Source organism: Biomphalaria glabrata, chromosome 17, assembly GCF_947242115.1.
Source record: "Biomphalaria glabrata chromosome 17, xgBioGlab47.1, whole genome shotgun sequence".
NCBI classification, from domain to species: domain Eukaryota; kingdom Metazoa; phylum Mollusca; class Gastropoda; family Planorbidae; genus Biomphalaria; species Biomphalaria glabrata.
In genome coordinates, this window is record NC_074727.1 from 16,681,517 (window position 1) to 16,703,961 (window position 22,445).

Consider the following 22,445-nt stretch of genomic DNA (forward strand, 5'->3'; position numbering starts at 1 on the left):
TGGTCCAAAACCTTCCGCAGGACGACGGGAGATAGCAGCTGACAGGGTATGAACTCGAGACGACGGAACGACAGTCCAGCACGCATACTGCACGAGCAAGCAGCCATCCAAGTAGCGCTATATACTCGTGTAGGCCTACTATCAACACCTGCTTCCTGCAGAACATGGTTAACTTATTTGTGAGGTAGTCCTGCCAGCGTATACCCATTAAGGTGCTGACATGCAGTGAGTATGGCCTATGACTGTGTGTTATATAATCCCTCAGTTTAGTAAAGATATAAGCCTAAGTTTGTTTACAAAATATTGAGTAGGCACAATTGGGTCAAAAGATTGGAAAATCATGCCTACTGATGTACAATATAATATAGGCCTACATGTACAAAAAGTTGGCCTATTTATAAAGCTTATATCTAAGTAGTAGGCTATAAAGCGCTTGTTCGATTGTTCTAAGGAGCACGCATTAAGTCGGAGTTGTATCAAAGTTGAATTTGTTGGTCTGTGTATATAGATCTAGATCTATATATTTTGAGCACAAAGAAAAGACGGTTTACAATTATTTTTTTTTAAAACATGGAGACAATTTTTTTTTTTTTAATACCCACTTTCTGGGTACGAAATAAGATAAAACAGAATACTGCTCTTTAGTGCAAGAGATTATTTAACAACCATTTGTTGTTTTCAAAACAATAACCAATAAAATAATGTTTGTACTTAACTGTGTGCATTATGTTAGGCACCCTTGATCTATTGGGCCTCCCTGTAATTTCACCAAATCTAGATCTAGATGTAGTCTAGATTGTAAACTTAAAAAAATCAACGACACATTAGACTAAAATCACTGGCTAGATAATCTAGACTCTAGAACTCTAGATTCTAGATCTTGAATTCTATTTCTAGAGAATAAACTTAGAAAATGAAAATGACTTATTTTTTAGTCTAGAATAGTCAATAGATCATCATCATTAGATCACGATTCACGATACGATAAGAAAATGATAGATCTAAGTAATTCTAAGTCATCAATGATTATTTTTTATATTTCATTCATGATTCATTAATAAATTAATTCATTATTAACATCATAATAAGTTGACTAGTCGTCTAGGCAGTCTAGCCAGTGGACTACACAAGACTCACTTAGAGTCAATAGTGTCACTACTCAGTGATTCACTAGTCAGTAAATAGAATAGATCTAGATCTACTAACTAGCGAGACTAGTGACAGTCACTGACAGTGACTAGTAAGTTAGTAAGTAGTTAAGACTTAGACGTCTTAGTCAGTCACAGTGACCATCACTGTCACAGTCACTGTGCAGAACTGTGCATTGTCTAGATTCGCTAGATTCTACCTATAGAATCTAGCAGAGTAGACCTAGAATAAATCTACAATATTCTGCAATACTACAAGTGTAGATCTAGAATTTAGAATCTAGACTATCATGATCAAAAATAGAATCAATCTAAAATATAGACCCTGTCATCTACTCTAGACGTCTACTCTAGTCTCTAGAATCTACTATTTAGAAATTCAAGATCTAGAATCTTGAGAAAATACTCAAGGTTGAGTCTAGAACTAAGAATAATCTCAATATATATAGATAGTTCTAGACCTAGATCATATAGATGTAGAATAATCTAGATCATAATAGATGTAGTCAGAGGCGCGGTGGCTGAGTGGTTAAGAAGAAGTCCCTGGTTCGAATCCTGGTGAAGACTGAACTGTGATTTTTAATTTCGGGATCTTTGGGCGTGAGTCCACTCAGCTCTATTGGGTACCTGACATTAGTTTGGGAAAAGTAAAGGCCGTTGGTCGTTGTGTTGGCCATGACACCCTTGTTAACTGCAGGCCACAGAAACAGATGACCTTTACATCAACTGCCCTTCTATAGACTATAGACCACTAGATCTGAAAGGTGAATTTTACTTTTTTACTAATCTAATAGATGTAGGTAGACTATCTAGAATTTGAAATATAATCTACTAACTTTACAGGTACAACTTTAGACTAGAGTAACTAGATTTATTAGAACTAGATCTAGTCAATCTAGATTATTAAGTTAATTTATAAGTTACTTAAGTTACCATTTACTATGACATTATTGATCAATATGACTAAGACCCTAAGCCTGCCTAAGGCTGACTTAACCTTGGCATGCTTAGGCTTAGGACTTAGGAGGGATTTGGATTATAGATAGATCTAGATTATTATAGTTCTTGAATAATAGAATCTCTAGTCATTCTAAGTCTTAGACTCTAGCGTTCACTAGAGAGTATATAGATCTATATAGATCAGTTATTCTCAAACTGTGGTTTATGTAGCTTTTTCACTGTAGTCAGTGACTGTGTAGATGTGTAGATCTATAATATTGTTATGACTTTGCCATGCGCACCGCCATCCAAGATAGTGCAGAAAGAAGGTGCGCACTATCTGTGACTAAACAAGTCGGATGTTGACATTAGGAGACAAACGATTTCCGCTCTAGTCTAGAGCCAATATGGAGATGCTGTACTCAAGTCAGATGCCCCTTTGTGTTTGTCATGTCTCCGTGTAAATAAATGTCTATGTGCCTCGTTGAGTTGCCTCACTTAAGTTATTACAATATTTTATATATTATATACTAATGTCTAATACTATAGAAATATGTTTATAATTATTTATTATAATTTATATGTAAATTTGTAATACTTTTTTATTTATATATCTTTTGTCTATGAATAGATCTATGACTTGTATGTCTATACTTAAACTACTAGTCTTTAGTGTTACTAGATCTGTACATCTTGTAGTTCATGCTGATCATGATGAAGATGATCCACTTATTCTACTACATCTAGATCCTAGACTACTAAATCTAGACTAGAGATGTATTCTGTTATTAAATATTACAAAATTATTTTTATCTTTTTTTTTCTAGCTGAATGATCCACTTATTCTACTACATCTAGATCCTAGACTACTAAATCTAGACTAGAGATGTATTCTGTTATTAAATATTACAAAATTATTTTTATCTTTTTTTTTCTAGCTGATATATCCTATCTGAGTAATGCTGTATTAAGTCAAAAAACTGAAAATGAACAAGTTGAAAGAAAGTATAGAACAAGACACTGTTGCTCTCATCAAAAAGATAACAGGCTTTGAGGTAAACAGTTGACTTTGTATCTTAATTGATTTGGAAACCAAGGATTTACATGATAATGAATGAGATCTTGAATCATTCTAGTTTTTTGCCATATTGATTGATATATATATATATATATATCTTTAAATTTATTTTTTTAGCAATATGATACATTTTCATTGACCCAAAGACTTATTATGCATTGAAGTTCCACATTCTTTTTATCATTAAGAAACATTCTTAGAATTATTTCATATTCAATCTTGTCTTTTGGAATAGCTTTTACTAGGGTGCCTATTTTGTGTTGCATGATGGATGAGTGTTTAACAGCTTTGCCCCCTAGTTGAGCATCACAAAATCAAGTGAAACTTTAGAACTTTATTACTTGCTACATATGTATTGATATGAAATATAAATTTAAATTTTACAATTTTCTCTTTTTTTTTCTTAAACAATAGGAGACAGATGTCAACTTTCAGTTATGCAAGTCATTTGCTGATTCTAATTTTAAATACCACAGATACCTTGATCCAGATAGCCATAAGATACATAGAGAGATTGATGGGTAATCAGTTACTTTCTATGAAAATATTTAGTATAATATAAAAACTTGGAAACTATTTTATTTCATGCCACAACATTTATAACTCATTTTTGTGATCTTGGACAAGCATTGAGCCAGCCATAAGACACTTTTTGATGCCAGAAAAAAACAACTTCTCTTCTTTCCATCACAATTTTACATTTGTATATCTGTTGTCTGCCTACTTGATCTTCATTATGCCCTTTTTGTTGTTGTATAATTCTCTTTTATGCTTGTAGCACTGACAACTCAATAAACAAATTTCAATTAAAAAAAAAAGAATTTTATGAGCTACAATACATTTACTACTAAAAATTGTGTTTGCTTGTGTGTGGTCTTTATAATTATAATTAGTTGAGCCACTATGGGTTTACATTTCTCTGAGTACTACTATTTGGGAGGTTTTGTAACATGGAACCAAACTCCTTATTTTTGTGTGTTAGTTGACAAATATATTCTGTTTTATTCTTTTAAAAATTACTACTACTTTATATTTAGGGGCATGGTTTGCCGAATGGTAAAGCCCTAGGCTTCCAAACCAAGATGTCATGAGTTCAAATCCTGGTGAATACTGGAATTTTGAACTTGGGATTTTTTAGGATGCGTACCTGACAGACATGGGGTTGCTTCACATGACACATTTACCATCAACCATAGATACAGATGAGCTTTACCTCATCTCCTTCCATAAATTGTTAGGTCTGAAAGAGTTACATATACTATTTTTTTAAATTTTACTATTTTATATTATACAGACTTGTTGAAAAATTTGAAATCCATTCAGAAAAACAGAAGGCAGATGACTTTAAAGAATTGACAAACTCATTTTTAGAATCTCCAGGTCTAGGTGGTAAAGACACTGGCAAGGTTGGTGTATCAAATGTGAAATGAAAAAATAGATTCTTATTGATAAATTAAAAATAAATTACTCAATGAAGTTTCTTGATTAATCCTGATTTTTATGATTAATACTGATTTTATATTTGTTATAGTTTCATTTATTTTCTTTTAATGTAGAGTGATGTCCACTATGCTATGTTAACACTGCTGTTGAAATTATCCAACTGCCCTCTTCAGACAGATTATGTTAGAAAAAAGAAAACCCTTGAGAAAGGTATGTTTCTTTTTTAGTGCCTCCCAATGGGGAAAGCCATTATTAATTTTTAGTTTGTTCATCAGATTGATTATACCATATTCTGCAGTATGCTAAAAATGCATGCTACTTCTTACTTTTGGTCTTCTGAAAACAGTTAAAATTAAATATCCTTTTTTTTTTCAAACAAACATACTTGAAATGACTTGAAAATAAAATGTAGTTATTTGTCAAAATAACAGCAACAAAAATTTATATGTGTTTTTAAGTGCAACAGCTTCTTATGGTTTACTAAAAATTAACAGTTTTTTGTCTTAAATTATATGCACATATTTATAGACATTAAAAAAAATATTTACTAGGCTATTTGCATTTTTTAATAGTTGTTCATAAAGAACTGCTACTACTGAGTGTGATATTCAATTTGATTTGTCAATCTCTCACTCTTTATAGATGGTTTATTGGTAATTTCTCTGGACTGTTGTCTCGATAGAACCCTGGTTCAAAACCTGGTCTCTGCAACCCCTTCCATCCTTAAAAAACATCCAAAGCATGTAAAATGAACAGTACATATGTAAAAAAAAATCCTGAAATGTTAAGGCCATTTTTTGGCAGTTGACAAGCATGTATTTGTGCATTATTTTCATTGGTCTTGCAACAGTTGTGATTGCAAGGAACCCAATTTAAATACACCTTTTTATGGAGGAAAATAGGATTGTGTACTAGTTCATACTTCCTAATAACCAAAAATGAAAGTTTCATATGACTTATTAAATTTATTCTTTTTATATTAACTGTTTCTACTATACTAAGTCACTAGTGACATATGTGCATCTCTAAAAAAACAACAACAAAAAGCGCTATTGTTGTTTAATATCACCCTCATGCTTTTCTTGCTCTTTTTGTAAAAAGAGTTTTAGATAATGAAGTGCTATGTCAGTGTTTTATCACCAGGGCAAAGGCCAATTTATTAAAAAGCAAAACATTGCCAAATGTTTTAAACTTCATTATTTTGTTATTAAACATTAAATCCTCAGAAAGTTTAGATCAATTTGACTGGACAAGGTATCTCCTCAGTGATGTAGATCTTAATTTCGTGTCTTATGCAGTAAGTTTTTATCTATTTAATTTTTAAACATGTCTTCAAATGTGTTGATTAAACAGACGATGGTGGAAAATGTTTGTTGGAAACTATACATGAAATTTTTTGGTTTAATATGTAATAACTGAATACTTTTTTCACATTCTCTAATTATTCATAAATACTCACTCCTGAGTCCCTACATTTCTTAATGTTTGACATAATTGTTACATTTACTTTCATCATTTTGTTCAGGTAAATATTTATATCAATGCAGTATTTTTCTAGTAAAGTAATTTGGAAACACATTTTTCTGTAACTAGTTTCTTAGACAATCAACATTCTTCAGTACATACTTAAATAAATAAGCAAACATTATTTCTACATGAAGTAACACCTTTATCCCCTTTTTTATGTATCTTTATTTAGATACAAACTTTAAGAGATCCTAAACATGTAAATAATATTAGCCTCGTACATTTGTTTTAAAAATATTCTTGACCTTACAGTAAGCATCATATAAACACATTTATTATTATTATTAAACAATAAAGCTATATAATATAAAATAAATACTTGTTCAGTCTGGCAGTAGTGATGATGAAGAAGACTTTGAAGAATCAGATGATGAGTCCACTTCAAATGTTCATGCTCCTTCAGAAGGTGGGGACCTGAGTTCTTCTGCAGAACATGTTAGGTAATTTAAAAAAGAAAAACAAATTCTGCAAAATTAATTATGTCGAATGAATCATTGTGAGACAAAGAGAGATTTCTTAGCTGCTGAACCAAGTGTTTTGAGTTCAAATCCAGGAGAATGTTAGGATTTTTAAAATTTAGGATGATTTATGATTCTCATTCACTGACCCATTCAGCCTTAATTGAGCAGTTGACATTGGAGTTAGAAAAGCAATAGATCCTGCTAAGTTACAAATCCATGACCTGTTGGGTCTCAAAGGAAATATAAATTATTACTAAATTTCTAGGTTGTCTTTGAACATTTTAGAGGCGCCATAGCTGAGCGGTAAAGCATTTGGCTTTCGAACCAGGGTACCGGGTTCGAATCCTGGTTATGACTGGGATTTTTAAATTCTGGATTTTTGGCTGCCTCTGAAACTCTAAAGAGTACATTAGTTGGGGAAAAGTAAAGCCGTTTTGTGGTTGTGCTGGCCACATGACACCCTCATTAACCCTAGGTCATAGAAACAGATGACCTTTACATCATCTGCCCTATAGATCACAAAGTCTGAAAGGGAACTTTGAACATCTCATTTATTTTTATTGTATTTGAAATGTTTATTTTAATGAAAGATTTAAGGATTTAGTATTGTGTTCCTCAAGGAGAGATCAGAAGCAGCAGCCAGGATCTCAACACATTTCCTTTGATATAGACCACAGTGGTGATGCTGGCCTGCTGTACTCACAGATAGAGAAAGCTGTGGTGGTGCAGTACTGGAGAGGTCATGCCCTAGAGGAGGAAGTATCTGGAGACCACAAGTCCTGCCAACTCTACAAACAGTGGTATGCACAATGTATATGTAAAATGTGTGAGATAAGATTGCTGTAAATGATTTTAAAAATATGTAGTCCTCACTGGCTCTCATTTATGTAAAAAATAAATAAGGCTTAAATTTTTAAATATTTCTAATTCAAATGTAAAAATTTGTTTAAAAGATAAAATGTTACATCTGTTTGTTTACTGGTATATTGTCAAGTTTAGTACTAGTATTGCTGCATAGTCATAGTGACAATAACTTGACATCTTAATATTATATTCTGATTTTTTATTTAGTTATTTTCAAATTGAATTATGTTTTATCACAAAATACTTCCTTTTTTATTTCTGCTTTTCCAAAAAAAAAAATACTTTAAATGAAAATAAACAACATATTTAAAGCAAAAGTAAAACATTTATGTTATATCTATTATCTATTTATTATTTCATATGAGCCAGGTGTCTAAATGTTTTGGCATGTTGATAATTATTTCTGAATAGTTATCTACTTAATAGTTGTTTACTTCTGGAACATGTGGAATTATGTTGACCCAAAAATGAAAAACGATTCTAACAGTATATTTATGATCAAAATTGTACTAGCTTATTTGTTATTAGTCTAGTTTAATCTCATGGTCAGACTCCAATTGAATAAGGGCCAGTGGGGCTGAAATTATCTGCTTGAAAAGCCTTACTTTACTATCAACCATGTAAGTTTATGTGACTAATTGATACTATGGGCTGTTTTCAGGCATGACTACAGGGCCGGTCAATGTCTTCACACACCAAACTGTCTTGTCACAGAGCAACAGGTGATAAGAGAAGTACTTTGGTAAGTTACTGAGAATACACTTGTTATCAATTCTTTTGTTTCACATGTTTTGAATGTTCCTTTAGATTTGAAGGTATTACAACATAGCCCAAATCTACATCATGGTACTGGAAGATGGTGGCGGGCAGTCCATAGCATACATCACATGACCAGACAGCTGTAAATGAAATTGAAAGGTGTTAATAGTATTTTCAAAGCTAAATTTTTATCTATAATTATATTGACACCTAAGCTCTCACTGTGAAAAGACGCATTTACTGTAAAATCTTTACAAGAGATGGTGAACAAGAAAGTTATGAACAGCGAAAAAACATGAGCCTCAGCTCTGGAAGAAAAGCTTGCCAAATAAAAAATGTCTAGCTCCTCATCCACCAAGTTGAAAGCTATCTTAACCTGCAGTATATGTGGACAGAAACATCTCTCCAAAATAGGGCTTCAGAGTCACGTGAAAAAGTGTTCTACCCATAGTCGTTAGGAATAAAGGAGGCCAACATCTATTAAATGCAAATACATATAAAACATTTTAAAAACAAAATGTTAGCTTGTTCTTGTACTTAATGAACTGTAAATACCAATTTTACTGTTTAACCATTTTAAAAATATTTTCATTAGCAAGTATGCATATAGTATGCACAAACATAGAAACTATTTTTAAAACAAAATAAAAAGCAGGTTGTTATTCAAAATTAAGATAATTAGCTACATCGAAGGTCATTAATTTAGGTTTGATTTTTTAAAGCTATTGTAATATCTGTGAATACGACTAAACAAACTTTTTATTTTTTTAAATAAAATTTATTAAAATTTTTTAAAAATTTATTTACAGGATGTTAAATGGTGATGTACAGTTGTTCATATTACCATTCAGCGGTGGAAAGTTCACATTAAATTCAAATGTTTATATGACCCACTTGACAACTGTGAGTGTTTATCTCTGTTTTTTTTTTTTTTACCCTTTTTTCTTAGCCTTTTGAGTGCAAGAAATTTCGACATAGATTTCAATAATAACCCTTAGTTCCTAATAATAACTATGACTGTAATCAATGACCTGGCCTTGTAATACACATCTCACATTGTGCTCCTTAGATCTGAAGGAAATTCACTTTTAACTTAATTATATGTAGATAATAATAATAATAATAAGGCTTGTCTTCAAGTCTGAAGATTTATGAGAAATGCAGTATTTTCTATGGCTACGCAGCCCAAAATGTGACCTACATATTTTGCCACCCCCAGGGCAAGCATAACCATTGTCAGCCGGTGGTCGATTAAGATTTTCTTTTTGCCGTCTGCGTCTGTTTAGATATGATGCAGTTAAAGGGCTATCACAGAGTTGATTAACTTAAAAGTAGTTAAAACATTAATTTCAAATTTGCGCCTTTGTAAATAGAGAAGTGTAATGACAATAATACAAGATTGACCTAATGAGGTTCCAATCTGGCAAATGAAAATATTTTTTATCTCACATTCTTATGTCCAATCTCCATTTCTAGGAGTGCTTGGAGAATTCTCTCAGACCTCTCATGTCCACTGCAGGGCAGGTGTACACCTTGCGGTCCTTTGTAGATGAGGTTCACAGTCAGGTCTGCAGTGGGCTTAAGAGTGGTGTGCCATGCTCTGTGCCCCAGACTTACCAGGCTTTTGCCAGCTGGGTGTTTCAGTTCCTGACAGACTTCTTCCAAGAGTTGGTCAAAATAGAGGAAAGCGTTATCAGACAAGGTTAGTGTCTTAATTAAAATATTTTATGTTTTAGTGCTCATGAAGATAATACCAGAGAGTTATAATATATAGGATGAACATATTATGTATGTTCCACAGGAAGAGTAAAGCTTCTATAAATTATTTATCAGTACTTCTATAATTTATTTGAGTGTAAAAAAAAATAATGTGTAGAGCAGGTGCATCTCATTTAAAAGTAGTATGTATACTGTGAGTGTTCAGGGAGTGGGCAGGCAGATGAGAAGGCTACAACTGATGGGCCTATGAAGTGTTTGTGCATACTCAATACTAGAGGGGTTTCAACTGTAGCCCAGCACATGTATCTGCTTGTTTATGTTTATCATGGTATGGATTTGATGAGTTGAAATTTTATTTTAAACTGAGTTTCTGAGTTAATCAATAATCACTTATGCTACAGGAAAATGTGTACTGGTGTCAAAAGAAATAGAATTGAATTATATTTGCTTGGTTTATAAATATGATACGAACTTAAGAAACAGGAAACTCTTCCTCATAAACTTAAAAAGTGCCAACCCACTTTTTTTTTTTGTACTAATATAGCCTCTACAAATTTGTTTGTGTCTCTTTATCAGAAAGTTTGATTTCTTTACTGAAGTTGTCAAATGATCTCAAGCCTTGGTTGGACAAAGTCCAAGTTGTGCATGAAGTTTATGTTGAAGGTATTTGCAGCCAGAGCAGTCTGGTAGGAAGTGAGAACAATTGTTACAAGGCCTCATATCTTCTTGATATCTTGTACCAGCTCTTGATAGAAAGTAGCCTCATCTCTGCTGTAGATACCTCTAAGAAGGTAAGTAGTCACTAGCATTGTCTCTAAGCCCAATTTTTGTAAGAAAAGTAGAAAATAACCTTTATTTTGGTAGACATAGAGGATGACATCTGCATTAATAGTGTAGCTCTTTACATGATCAGTATTACACCGTGAGAGTTGTCTTTGATGTTAAACATTTTTTTGCACTGCATTGCTTTTTTGTTTATCTCCTTGTTCTGAACCCTGCTATAAGCATTCAGTTTTAAAACATTCACATTCTATGTTCATTGCTGTGTTCTTTCTTTGACAGACCAATTTTGTCCTTGAGATGTTGGTAGCTACAAGTTTTCCTCTCTTTGATATCATCAGTAAGTGGATTAACTATGGTCTGCTGAGTGATCCAGGCGAAGAGTTTGTGGTTAGAAGGTTAGCTCATTCTATGATGTGTCATTTTATCTTGCAGCTTAGATCATGACTCAATGTTTAAAGTGTGAGTGAAAGACTAAGACTGTTCTATGGATGCTTATGGGAAATGTGTTGGGATTAGAAAGACTCTTCTCAAATACAACAAACAAAAACAACAACATTCCACATATAGAGATACATACAGAGAAGTTCTGTGACTACACAGATGTCTTTTTCAACGTCTTTTGTGAAGAGTAGCGCTGATATAGTCTGACCAAATAAGAATTGGCTTAATTTAATTTACTTCCTAGTCCAAACCTCTCACAGGATGATGTGGGAAGGCAGCGGCCAGTGACCATCCACAAGTCCGAACAACAGTCCAGCGCGCATACCGCATGACCAGACAGCCACCCAATTAAAATTAAAAGATATAATGGAGTAGGTGGTGGTTGTCGTAAGATCTTTGCTGACAAACTTATTTTTTAAAAAGTTCATTTAAATATAGTAGCAGTGGGTGTGTAATTTTTTATGCTCTTTTTATAAAACTGTCCAAGAAGTGCAACAGTTTAGATGGCACATAATTTTGTCATCAAGTTATTGCATATGTTAGCAGATTTTGCATTGTTGCACAGGAAAATTAGCCAAAATTTTCTTTCGTAGTTTAAAATAGCTGCTTTGCGATTTTCTTAGTCAAAGTTTCAATGTGATCCTCCCACAAAAGTCTTATCACTACTCTCATGCTAAAAAGTTTGTCTTTGAGTCATTATAAGTTTGACTTGACATTTTAGTGCTAATATAAAGGAAGCATCACACAAAACTGTTTATGAATTTGATGTAAGTTTGTGCATTGATCTTTTTAATGAATTTCAGAAATAAAGAAGTGACATCGTTAGATGAGACCTTCTGGGAGAGGGCATTTATATCAAACCAGATCCATCCTCCAAATGAGACCAGCAAGTCTGAATTAAGTCAGAAAGCAGTCAACTTGCCCAGCTCATCAGACATAACTAGTTCCCATCTTAATGACTCTATTGAATCTATTGTCTCCCGAGGACCAGACCTGCTGAAGTCTATACTGGCTGACACCATCTTGATAGGCAAATCCATGGAGATGCTTGAGAATTTGGGCAGGATGAATGAAGTTCATGAAGTCTGTGATCATTTGAGTAAGTTTCAATGGACATTTTTAAAATAAGCTTTAATTTAGATCTTTCTGTAATTAGTAAATATTTACTAGGAATAATCTAAAAATGTTTTTTAGCAAATGGGATTAGTAAAGTGAAAAAATAAAGTTTCCCTTTTAGATACTGCGATCTACAGAGCAGATGATGCTAAGGTCATCTGTTTCTTTGGCCAACGGTTAATGAGCAGGGTGTCATGTGGCCAGCACTGCTTTTACTTCCCCAACTAAAGTCAGGTACCCATTCATCATCATCAAACTCCATTTGAGTGAGGGCTTGAGATACTCAAATCCTCTCTTGCAAAAGCCCTGGACAGAAACCCTGCTTATTTGCGTAGTGCATACATGTCGCCATACAGGTTGAGAATTTTTGGTTTTCTAGAACTGTCAAGATGGAGATCAGAAAGTCTGGGGGCAGTCAAAAAGAATATGAGGCACAGTTTTCTCTTCTTCCCCATTAGAGTTGGATAGACTCGGTGGTGCCCTAAAAATCTCAGAATTAAAAATCCCAGTCTTCGCTGTCATTTAACCTAGGACCCAAGTTTGAAAGCTAAACTCATAACCACTCAGCCATTCCCCCCCCCTCCTTTGCAAGTGGGATTAATGTCTCTATTTTTTTATTTCTAGTTAGTTTTTCTCACACATTTCTACCAAAAACTAATTTAACATGTAATTTCATACTATTATAAATTAATAAATTAATATTCTTTCCTATTCAAAGCTATTAAAATTCTCAAAAATATTTCTTTATTCCTTTTCCTTTCCTTAGTAGTATAACCCTGTGGGCAAATGTTACATTGTGCTCTGCATTATATAAAAACAAATATAATTCTGTGAGATTTTATCACTGTTGATCTAAAATATGAATTTTGCTCATAGTCTTTAAGTCAGAAGTGGTAATAGATGTAAGCACTCCACTACCTATAAAATGCTTTCAATGGTGTGTGCATTAAAATAGCCTCTAAAAATCAGTTTAACATCTGGCCATCACTTAAGGCTCAGATATTGAGTCCAGTAGAATTGCTATCTTTGACAGGAGAAGTGGCAAACCAAGCAACTGGTGCCTAAACCAGTAAACTTTGGGCAGGTGGGGCCGGCTGGCTGGCTACCTAGGAAAAGGAAAAACTTAAATCTAAAATATAATCAAACATAAGAAAGGCTTCAGGAGTCAACACTGAGGAAAATTCAGGAGCCCAGTGACCCTAAGACAGCCTTCAGCACACAGTGCTACACCCTGGCCAGAACCTGAGGTGCCACTTAAATTACATCAGCTGTTGTCACTCCTTTGGACAGATCAGCTGGGTGGAGGTAGAGAAACTGCTATGTGGACAAAACATTCCAACCAGGTTTAAGTCAGATGAAGATTGCTAACAATTTGTATCTATATGTATTTCTATTAGTTTTTCGAGAAAGAGCATTTATGTACTATTATTGAAATTATAATGCTTTCATTCAAACAATCTGTATTTTATTTCCAGGTCATCTTCCACCATCTCTGTTTGATCTATTTTTAAATGACCTGAAATCAAAACTTCACATTTCACCAACAGAATTTCACCAGCAAGAAGAAACGAAGTCCAAAGTTCAGAGTCGAGTAATTTCTTTTCATTCTGTTACCAAATAGCCTTTTATTTTTGTTGAAAAGTCCTTTTTTTTTTTAATTTTAAGGAGAAGATAAAATAAAACAAAAAAAAATGTAATGGTCCTTTAAAAAAAACAAAACAAATTCAAAATTCAGTTAGGAACTGTGGGAGGACCACTGGGCAAAGAACTTTGTGTCTAACCTTTTAAGTAATGCATTGTTCTTTCAAGTTCTTTGTGTATGCATCTTAAGTAAGTTCAACATTAGGATTTTAAACTGTTTGATCCAATTGTTAAGGAGTATGAACTTAATTGACTGTTAGACTGTTTAATTAAACTGTTAATGATGATTAATTTAATTGATTGTTAGACTTAATTAAACTGTTAGTGAGGATTGATTTTTAGACTTTTTGATTCAACTGTTCATGAGGATGAATGTAATTGATTGTTAGACTGATTCAACTGTTCATAAGGATGAATGTAATTGATTGTTAGACTGATTCAACTGTTCATAAGGATGAATGTAATTGATAGTTAGACTGATTCAACTGTTCATGAGGATGAATGTAATTGATTTTTAGACTTTTTGATTCAACTGTTCATGAGGATGAATGTAATTGATTGTTAGACTGATTCAACTGTTCATGAGGATGAATGTAATTGATTGTTAGACTGATTCAACTGTTCATGAGGATGAATGTAATTGATTGTTAGACTGATTCAACTGTTCATGAGGATGAATGTAATTGATTGTTAGACTGATTCAACTGTTCATGAGGATGAATGTAATTGATTGTTAGACTGATTCAACTGTTCATGAGGATGAATGTAATTGATTGTTAGACTGATTCAACTGTTCATAAGGATGAATGTAATTGATAGTTAGACTGATTCAACTGTTCATGAGGATGAATGTAATTGATTTTTAGACTTTTTGATTCAACTGTTCATGAGGATGAATGTAATTGATTGTTAGACTGATTCAACTGTTCATGAGGATGAATGTAATTGATTGTTAGACTGATTCAACTGTTCATGAGGATGAATGTAATTGATTGTTAGACTGATTCAACTGTTCATAAGGATGAATGTAATTGATTGTTAGACTGATTCAACTGTTCATGAGGATGAATGTAATTGATTGTTAGACTGATTCAACTGTTCATGGGGATGAACTTGTAACACACTTTGTTTTGTTTAGAGAGACGGGACAAAGAGCTTGCTTAAAAAGACAGGTCAACATGACCCTTTGTTGGACATGTATTTTGATTCTTTGTTCTGCAAGACTGATAACAAAGGGAGGAAACCAAAGGAAAAGTAAGTTTATGTTTTATAAGTTTCAGATGTGCCTTCAGAATTAAGAATTATTTTGTCCTAGACCATACCTCCGGAAGGACGGCTGGAAACGGAAGCTGGTTTGGTTCAAACTTGGTACCACTGTAATGTTTTTTTCCCCCCAGCAAAGACCATTAATGGAAAGCCTTATTAGGCTGTAGCTTGATCCATGCCATTTTCTTTTTTTTTTTGAAAGACACTTTGAGAGTTCCTTGTTTGACTTCACCCCAGTGTCAAAACTACTAGAGAACTGCCTATGTCCTGTCATACAAGCTCGTTATAAAACTGTCTGCTCCAAGCTGGTGCACATTTTCAAGGTGGACTATAATCTCATGGACTGCATCCATGCTATACAGGTAAGTGCTGTTGATCATGGGATATATACTTGATGGGTTAAGCCTTCTGACCCTTCTCCCTGTCTCCCCATCCCATGATGCAGTTGTTTGATTGCCAGCATTACATTTCTATTTTTCCAGAATTGAATCAAATTGTCATACTTCTGTATATTGGCATGCAGATTTTCTCATTGCACATTTTCCATTCATTAAAATAGCAGAAATAAAGTTGGTTTTAAAAAAATGCATATTAAAAATAAAATATAAAAAAATACTTTAAAAAAAAACAAAGCTTATATTGAGTAAAATTGCATCAATTATTTTGAATTAATCATGTAAGTAAGTAATTTTTGACAAATTTAGACTAACAATAGTAAATTTGTGTGATTGGAAATATTTTTATTAATTTTTTTATGTTTAGTGCAGCTTTTGTGATTATGGTATATGGTCCAATCACTTTTGTTAACAAGTTTGGGGGGGGGGGGGATATGGTAGAAAATTTCCAAGCTGCCTTTTAAAAGCTGTGTTTTTAAAAAGTTGCTTGAGTCTGTATTCGAACTTAAGATCTCGAGCCTCCGCAACGGAAGGCAGATGTTAACCACTGAACTATCGAGTACTTATAAAAATAGAAACCTTGTTTCTTTCAAATTTCTTAGCAAACACTCTAATTCTCTACACTAAATATATCTTCTCTTAGCTGAATACATTTTCTATATAAAACAAAGTTAATTTTTACTAATTTATTGATTAACTAATATATTAATTTTTTTTATTGATTCATGTGTTGTCATTGACTATGAATAGTGCATAGTTTCAGCTCAATCTGAGAGAAGTAATGTGTACAAGATTCCACCCAGACAGACAGATTAGGTATAAATTTTATAACAAATTTGTTCTATTATGTTTTTCCAGAGGTACTTTTTGATGTCTTCCGGGGAAGTAATGTATGACTTCTATACTTCTGTGTTTCATAAGGTATTTAGTCTTTTTTTGTTAGAAATTCTGTTGGCTTTTTTTAAACTTTACTTTTTTCTTTTTTTTTACAGTATATGGATAATAAAAAAAAGGATAGCCTAATGTAATATATTATTTTAACTAATTATTTATCAGCTGCAACATAGAGAAGAGTGGCGTGAGGCTGAGATTCTTGATATGTTTTTACACGATGCTGTAGAACATAGATACCCAGAGGATGTGTCCAGGTAAGTTTTATTTTTAAACAGTTACTAGTATTGTGAATGTGAATACCTTTTTTAAAAAAATTCATTATGATGTAAAACTGGTAAGGTAAGATACATTAAGTATGTATTTGTGTTTAATTTCCAGTTGGTTTGTGTGGGAGTTTTCCAGTAAGTGGTAGAGAATTTTTTATTTACTCTCAGTTGGTCTGTTACGTCACCTTGGAGTGCACCCTCGGGAACGCTTCAAAAAGTACCATACACAACTAAATGTTAAAAAATAAACGTTTAAACATCATGTTTGGAACATTTTTTATTGTTATAAATAAAATATTACATAAAGATTAACAGGGTGTCTGTTTTATTTGAATTTTCTAATTTCTTGTAAATACTATGAATCAGCTAGAACTTAATTCAGACCTGGCTGCCAACTCCTCAAAAAATATAAAAGACTGGTAAGGGTTAAGCGAATGTATAAATATAATTAGAGTAAATACAATTCTAATGATAGGCCTATAGATCCAGACTTAAAAAAGGGTGCAAAAATGTTTTCTCAATGTCTTAATTTATTTAACTCTTTAATGAATACCTGATGTACATGTGTTCAAGATATAGAATATCTAGACCTCCAGACCAAATTTGATTTTAAAGAAGATTATAATGTGAAAAATCAAAATTGTTAAACCAGAGTTTTCCATGTGTGGCTAGTCATTTTTTCCCCAAAGAAATACGTAAACTGTCAAACTTCTAAGAAAATCATTAGAGTCGTTTTTGAGATCTGTGCCCACTCACGCACTCTTAACCCATGAAAAGTTTGCAAGCTGAGAAAAAAAAGCTATTTTAAGTGTTTGTTAGCGTGTGACCTCAAGTTGTCAATGGATATAGTCTCTACAGGCTTCATTTGATTGTTCTATTTGTTACTCTTTCAGGCTGTCAGTTGCTATCATCAGTACAGACACAACAGATTCCAGTCCAATCTCTTTAACAAACTGTATCAACTTGAAATACAATGTGAGATACTTAACAGATCATAAACCTTCCTCATTTAGAACAAGTATAAAAAAATATAATTTCTGTTACATTCTGATTAAATAAATGTTATAACATGACTATTTCTTTTTAATTTCAAATTGATTTATTTATAGAAAGAAAAAAATAGTTGTCTTTAAAATGTCTTTGTTTCACAAACTTTTATTTCTTCTTTCAGGTTCCCTGGCCTGTTAATGTTATCATCTCAGAAAAATGCCAAGAAGTTTACAATAACATTTTCAATTTTTTACTTCAGGTATTCTTATAGTATTGATAGTTTTAAGCCCATAGAAATCTTAACAAAAAGTCCATATTCACTCTATTTCATTTCAAAGCCAGTAATAATTTACCAAATTTTTAGTTAAATCATTTTTTTAAAAATAATTTATAAGCGATTTTCTCTTTAAAAATATATACCTATATAAATTTTTCTTAGGTAGATTTATGAAACAAAAACAACTCAAAACAAATCTCATACCCTTAATTAAAGGAGCTGATCCCCTCACAACATTTGGGTGCTTCCGCTGAGTTTATGTGAAAACCTATCTCTCTTTGTAGTCTTGTTTTATCCTATTTGAATTGTGTCTTTAAAAAATTACAATGCTCAAGAAATTATAAATGTGTATAAAATCATTTCATGATGTAAACCAATGAAGCTTCACTTAAGTCCAAAGGAATACTTACTGGCAATTTTTTTAAATGTTATCTGCTGTTCTGTTACAAAGCATAATATGTAAGGTACTTTACTATCTGCTCATCTTCAACTCAATTTGTATTATCATTTTTATTGTTTAAATGTTAGTGTTTAAAAACAGGATTTTTGTTTGACAGATGAAACGAGTAAAGTTTTCCTTAGATCAGCTGAGGTTTGAAGGTAAGTCATAAAGACAATGTTTATGTCAGTGCTCTAGTTGCCTTTGCACTCAGTGCTACACCCTGGCAGAGCCTGCGATGCCGCTGACTCCAAACTTTATTGGCACTTAGTGCTCCTTCAGCTGCATGGAGGGGGGGGGGACTGATGTGTGGGTGCCATTGTTCTGACCACAGCTAATGCCCAGACATTCATCTCATTTACATGAGATGATCCATAGTTGCTTTGCGACTGAAGGCCACAATAGCCTTTGAGTGACCTCAGGCAGAAACTATTCAAAAAAGAGGAATCCTACACACTAACACATAAGAAACATGATTCCCAGTTGACTTACTGACTGGCTCTAGGTTGTAGGTTCAAAAGAGAGGGCTGCTAACCCTCAGTAGGCTCTGGCACTTTCCTTTAAAGAACATTTAGGGGAGAGGTTTCCATCTTGAGGCCCTCCATTTTTCAAGTGGCTTACGCCACCCAACCCTTTCCCTCATAAGAACAACACTTTGGTTAGAGTTAAAACTTCAAATTGATAGACTAGTTGTTCATTTTTGTTGGTGCTAGAAATCACTAAACTTTCCTTTGTGTCTCCTTTCAGATGTCTCCCAGCAGGTGGTACAGAACCAGTTCAATCCAGATGATGATGTGGAGCCAGTATCAAGAGAATGTAAAATCCATAAATGCTATCTGTTTAGGTTCAGGCTGCTCTATTTTATCAACAGTCTACATGACTATATTATGACTAGGGTAAGTCTTGATTATTATGTTGATTATATGAATCAGTATCTTATTATGTGTCTGGACCTCTCCATTTCATTATTTTACTGCATTGTTTTTTCATTTGTTTGTGACTAAATTAGTTCTTTTATTTCTTGACCAGAATATTTATATTTTTTTTGCAATTTATTACTTTAGTTGTTTGTAACTAGGGCCATCAAAATACAGAAAAAAAGTATGCCTGGGCGTATTGAAAATTTAGTTCATCATTGCATCCTTGCAAAATAAAAAAAAATGAACGGTAACTTTAAAAAAAGTTTTTAGGACAAAAAAAGTGATTCAACTTGTGTTTTATTAAAAAGTCAAGTAACACAAGTTAATTGTCCCCAAATTCTGTGTAGAAATGATCTGTCAACCATCTTTCTCTATTCCTTTTAACTTTTGCCTTAAATAGATTCTCTTTAAATGACCTGTCCATTCTTTTATGTTGTCTTCCTCTCACTTTTTCTGTCTGCCTCTTTCTCTTTCCCTGGCACTGTTCTGTGAACAAAGGTATTTTAGATACTTCAAATTATATGTGCGGTTTACTCAGACGGACACCCCATTGTAGTTACTATTGTAGTTATTAACTGCTTTTTTTTAAATGCTTTTTTTTCCCAGTAAAATAAATTTTCTTTACTTTTTATGTAATGTAGTACTATAATATTAAGTTGCCATTGTAAAATGGTTATAATAAAATGTTGAATTTATTTATAATTGTTTACATTGAGTTTTTTCCCTTTGATTGCCTAAAAAAAAATAAAACATTTTTACTAACTTAAAAAATCATTATGTAGATTCAAAGGTTCAAGCCAACATTCTATTCTTAAGTTTATCTTTGGAGTCCTCTTAAAAATGGGAATAAAATTCTTTACATAAATTTCGGTTGCAATGGTGATAGAAGCTCTTTTAGAATTTTGTTACATATATTTTTAATTTTGTTATAGAAATTCAAATTTCATTTCACAAATAAAAAACTAACATTCATATTATTGGAAATGTGTAGTTAAAGCCTTTCATTTATTTATATATATAGTTAAAAAAGAATTTCTGCAATTAATTTTTGTTCTTATGCAACTTCTTCACAAACAGCATAATATACCATATTATCCATTTAAATACCATATTACATTAAATCTGTTTAAAAGTTAAATTTAGTGCATTAAAAGTATTTTCCTAATTATGAATAATTCTGGACAATAAAGTTGAATGTTAATTAATACAATCTTATTTTATGTTCTTAAGCAAAAATTAAATAAGTAAAATTGCATAGAATGCCAAGTTATAATTAGTAGTATGAAACAGCAACAGAGGAAAATGAAATAAAATCAACAAATAGACAAAATTATATTGTTTGCCTGCCTGCTCATGCTGGACTGTCATTCGGTCGTCTCGATGGCCCCTAGTTCATACCCTTCCCACAACCATCCCCTAACGTCCTGTTGGAGGTTTGAACTAGGAAGTAGATTATCTTCAACTCTGAAGGAACATCTGAAACATGTAAAAACATTTTTTTTAAATTAAGTACTAGACCACTTTTTATTTTCTTTAACAGATTCTTCATAGTTCTGGGCTAGAGTTTGAATCTCAGCTGGAGCAGGCCACAGATCTAGAACAAATCATGGTGATTCATGGGAACTATGTCCAGGTAATACACGAGAGATGTCTACTTCACCCCAGGCTGGCAGTCCTCAGAGCCTTCATCATGAAGGTATTGAATCTGTCCTTAACCTTCTGTCACATGTGGCAGCAAGGCGTCGACTTCATTAGGTACATTTTTCTGTTCTTTTTTTCTTTACTTTAGGTATATTTGTTTGGGTAGGAGGTTCTTGGTAACTATTGCTTTGTCTAGCATTTTGTTTATAAACTTCTGTGTTTTTCTTCACTGTTTTTTTTTCAACTCATAACAACACAAAAAAGAATGGCTGGGTAGAGAATTTTTTTTTAAATTTAAGCTGTTAGCTTATTAAACAATACAAATACTTAATGAAAAATGGAAACACTAAATAATGCATCTCTTTTTTTTAAGTTTGGCAAGCGGGGCAGGCGTCCTCAAAAGGGAATACCAGCTAGTTCAGAATTATAAGAACAAAAAAGGACAGCTGAAAGCTAACGAGTTGAAATTTCTTTTTTGTTTTTCAAAGTTATGAGACAGTGCTCCTTTTGTGAGCTGTGTGAATCATAGCCATGGATGTTTATGTGAGGATGTGTAAACTATTGCATTTTGTCTTCTCTCTAGTTACAAGATCCTAACAGACATGGAAGTGGAACTGTCCCGTTGCATTCATTTCTTGTCTTCGTTCCTCAACAATGTCATCAAAAGAGGATCATTTCCACATTGTAAGATTGGTCTTTCTAAATATATGTATGACATTGCATATTGTAAGATTGGTCTTTCTAAATATATGTATGACATTTCCACATTGTAAGATTGGTCTTTCTAAATATATGTAGGACATTGCACATTGTAAGCTTGGTCTTTCTAAATGTATGACATTGCACTTTATAATGAGTTTCAAAGACATTCTGTTAATTACATTCTTCATATAGTGTTTATCTGCCTACAAATCTCAAATTTTTTTTTTATTCCACAGTGGCTTCCCTTGCATTTGCTTTCAGCTCTTCAATACAGGATGAGAAGAAACTGATTGTGTGAGAATCTTGTACTTCCTTTTGTTATGGAAGAAAAAATGATTAGCATATAAATATTAGTAATTTATGTCAATTTTCTTACATTGTCTTTGCAGATGTTGAATAAAACTTGTAACTATATCTTTTATTTTAGAGTTGTCGTTATATTTGTTCTTAAATAATTAAAGTTGTTTAGTTTAATCATAAGTAGTTTTAACAAAGAATTCAAGTTTTGTGACTAAGATAGATCTAGTCTTTTTTCCAGTTCAATAGTTCACAAAGTGTGATCTAAAATACAATAGTTTGAGATCCTATACTGCACAGCTTGTTTAGCTGTGTAATTTAGCTTTGGTTAACATAGATGACATTATGCTTTCACTTTTTCTTGTTATGCTTATTTCTATTTGATACTCCTGGAGCTTAAGCTTCTGACCTATTTTTATCATACTAGTCATTTCTCAAA

General features: G+C 32.7%; 1 protein-coding gene across 5 annotated transcripts; it reads left to right on the forward strand.

Moving 5' to 3' along the window:
- The first annotated feature begins 77 nt into the window (after positions 1 to 77).
- Positions 78 to 22,130, forward strand: LOC106050569 (gamma-tubulin complex component 5-like). Of its 5 annotated transcripts, none has more exons than XM_056015633.1 (27): positions 679 to 759; positions 1,649 to 1,912; positions 3,026 to 3,142; positions 3,580 to 3,686; positions 4,460 to 4,571; positions 4,722 to 4,818; positions 5,835 to 5,905; positions 6,463 to 6,575; positions 7,217 to 7,396; positions 8,122 to 8,202; positions 9,029 to 9,122; positions 9,696 to 9,921; positions 10,515 to 10,729; positions 11,001 to 11,116; positions 11,966 to 12,261; positions 13,754 to 13,869; positions 15,058 to 15,173; positions 15,388 to 15,547; positions 16,439 to 16,501; positions 16,637 to 16,728; positions 17,634 to 17,715; positions 17,912 to 17,989; positions 18,565 to 18,607; positions 19,194 to 19,342; positions 20,907 to 21,121; positions 21,591 to 21,691; positions 21,946 to 22,130. In XM_056015633.1, the coding sequence occupies exons 3-27, from the start codon at positions 3,074 to 3,076 to the stop codon at positions 22,005 to 22,007; spliced, it is 3,054 nt and encodes a 1,017-aa protein (XP_055871608.1). In that variant the 5' UTR covers positions 679 to 759; positions 1,649 to 1,912; positions 3,026 to 3,073; the 3' UTR covers positions 22,008 to 22,130. The 5 variants fall into 5 exon arrangements, with proteins under 5 accessions (XP_055871610.1, XP_055871608.1, XP_055871609.1 ...); XM_056015634.1 differs by having other exon boundaries at positions 736 to 759; positions 1,655 to 1,912; XM_056015635.1 differs by lacking the exons at positions 679 to 759; positions 1,649 to 1,912 and adding an exon at positions 78 to 225.
- The last annotated feature ends 315 nt before the right edge of the window (positions 22,131 to 22,445 follow it).

Bases quoted from the DNA above. Each gene is read 5' to 3' on its own strand.
- LOC106050569 (XM_056015635.1), top strand. From the start codon at position 3,074: ATGAACAAGTTGAAAGAAAGTATAGAACAAGACACTGTTGCTCTCATC. The intron at 6,576-7,216 runs GTAATTTAAAAA...GTGTTCCTCAAG, and splicing joins TCTTCTGCAGAACATGTTAG to GAGAGATCAGAAGCAGCAGC. The intron at 10,730-11,000 runs GTAAGTAGTCAC...TTTCTTTGACAG, and splicing joins CTGTAGATACCTCTAAGAAG to ACCAATTTTGTCCTTGAGAT.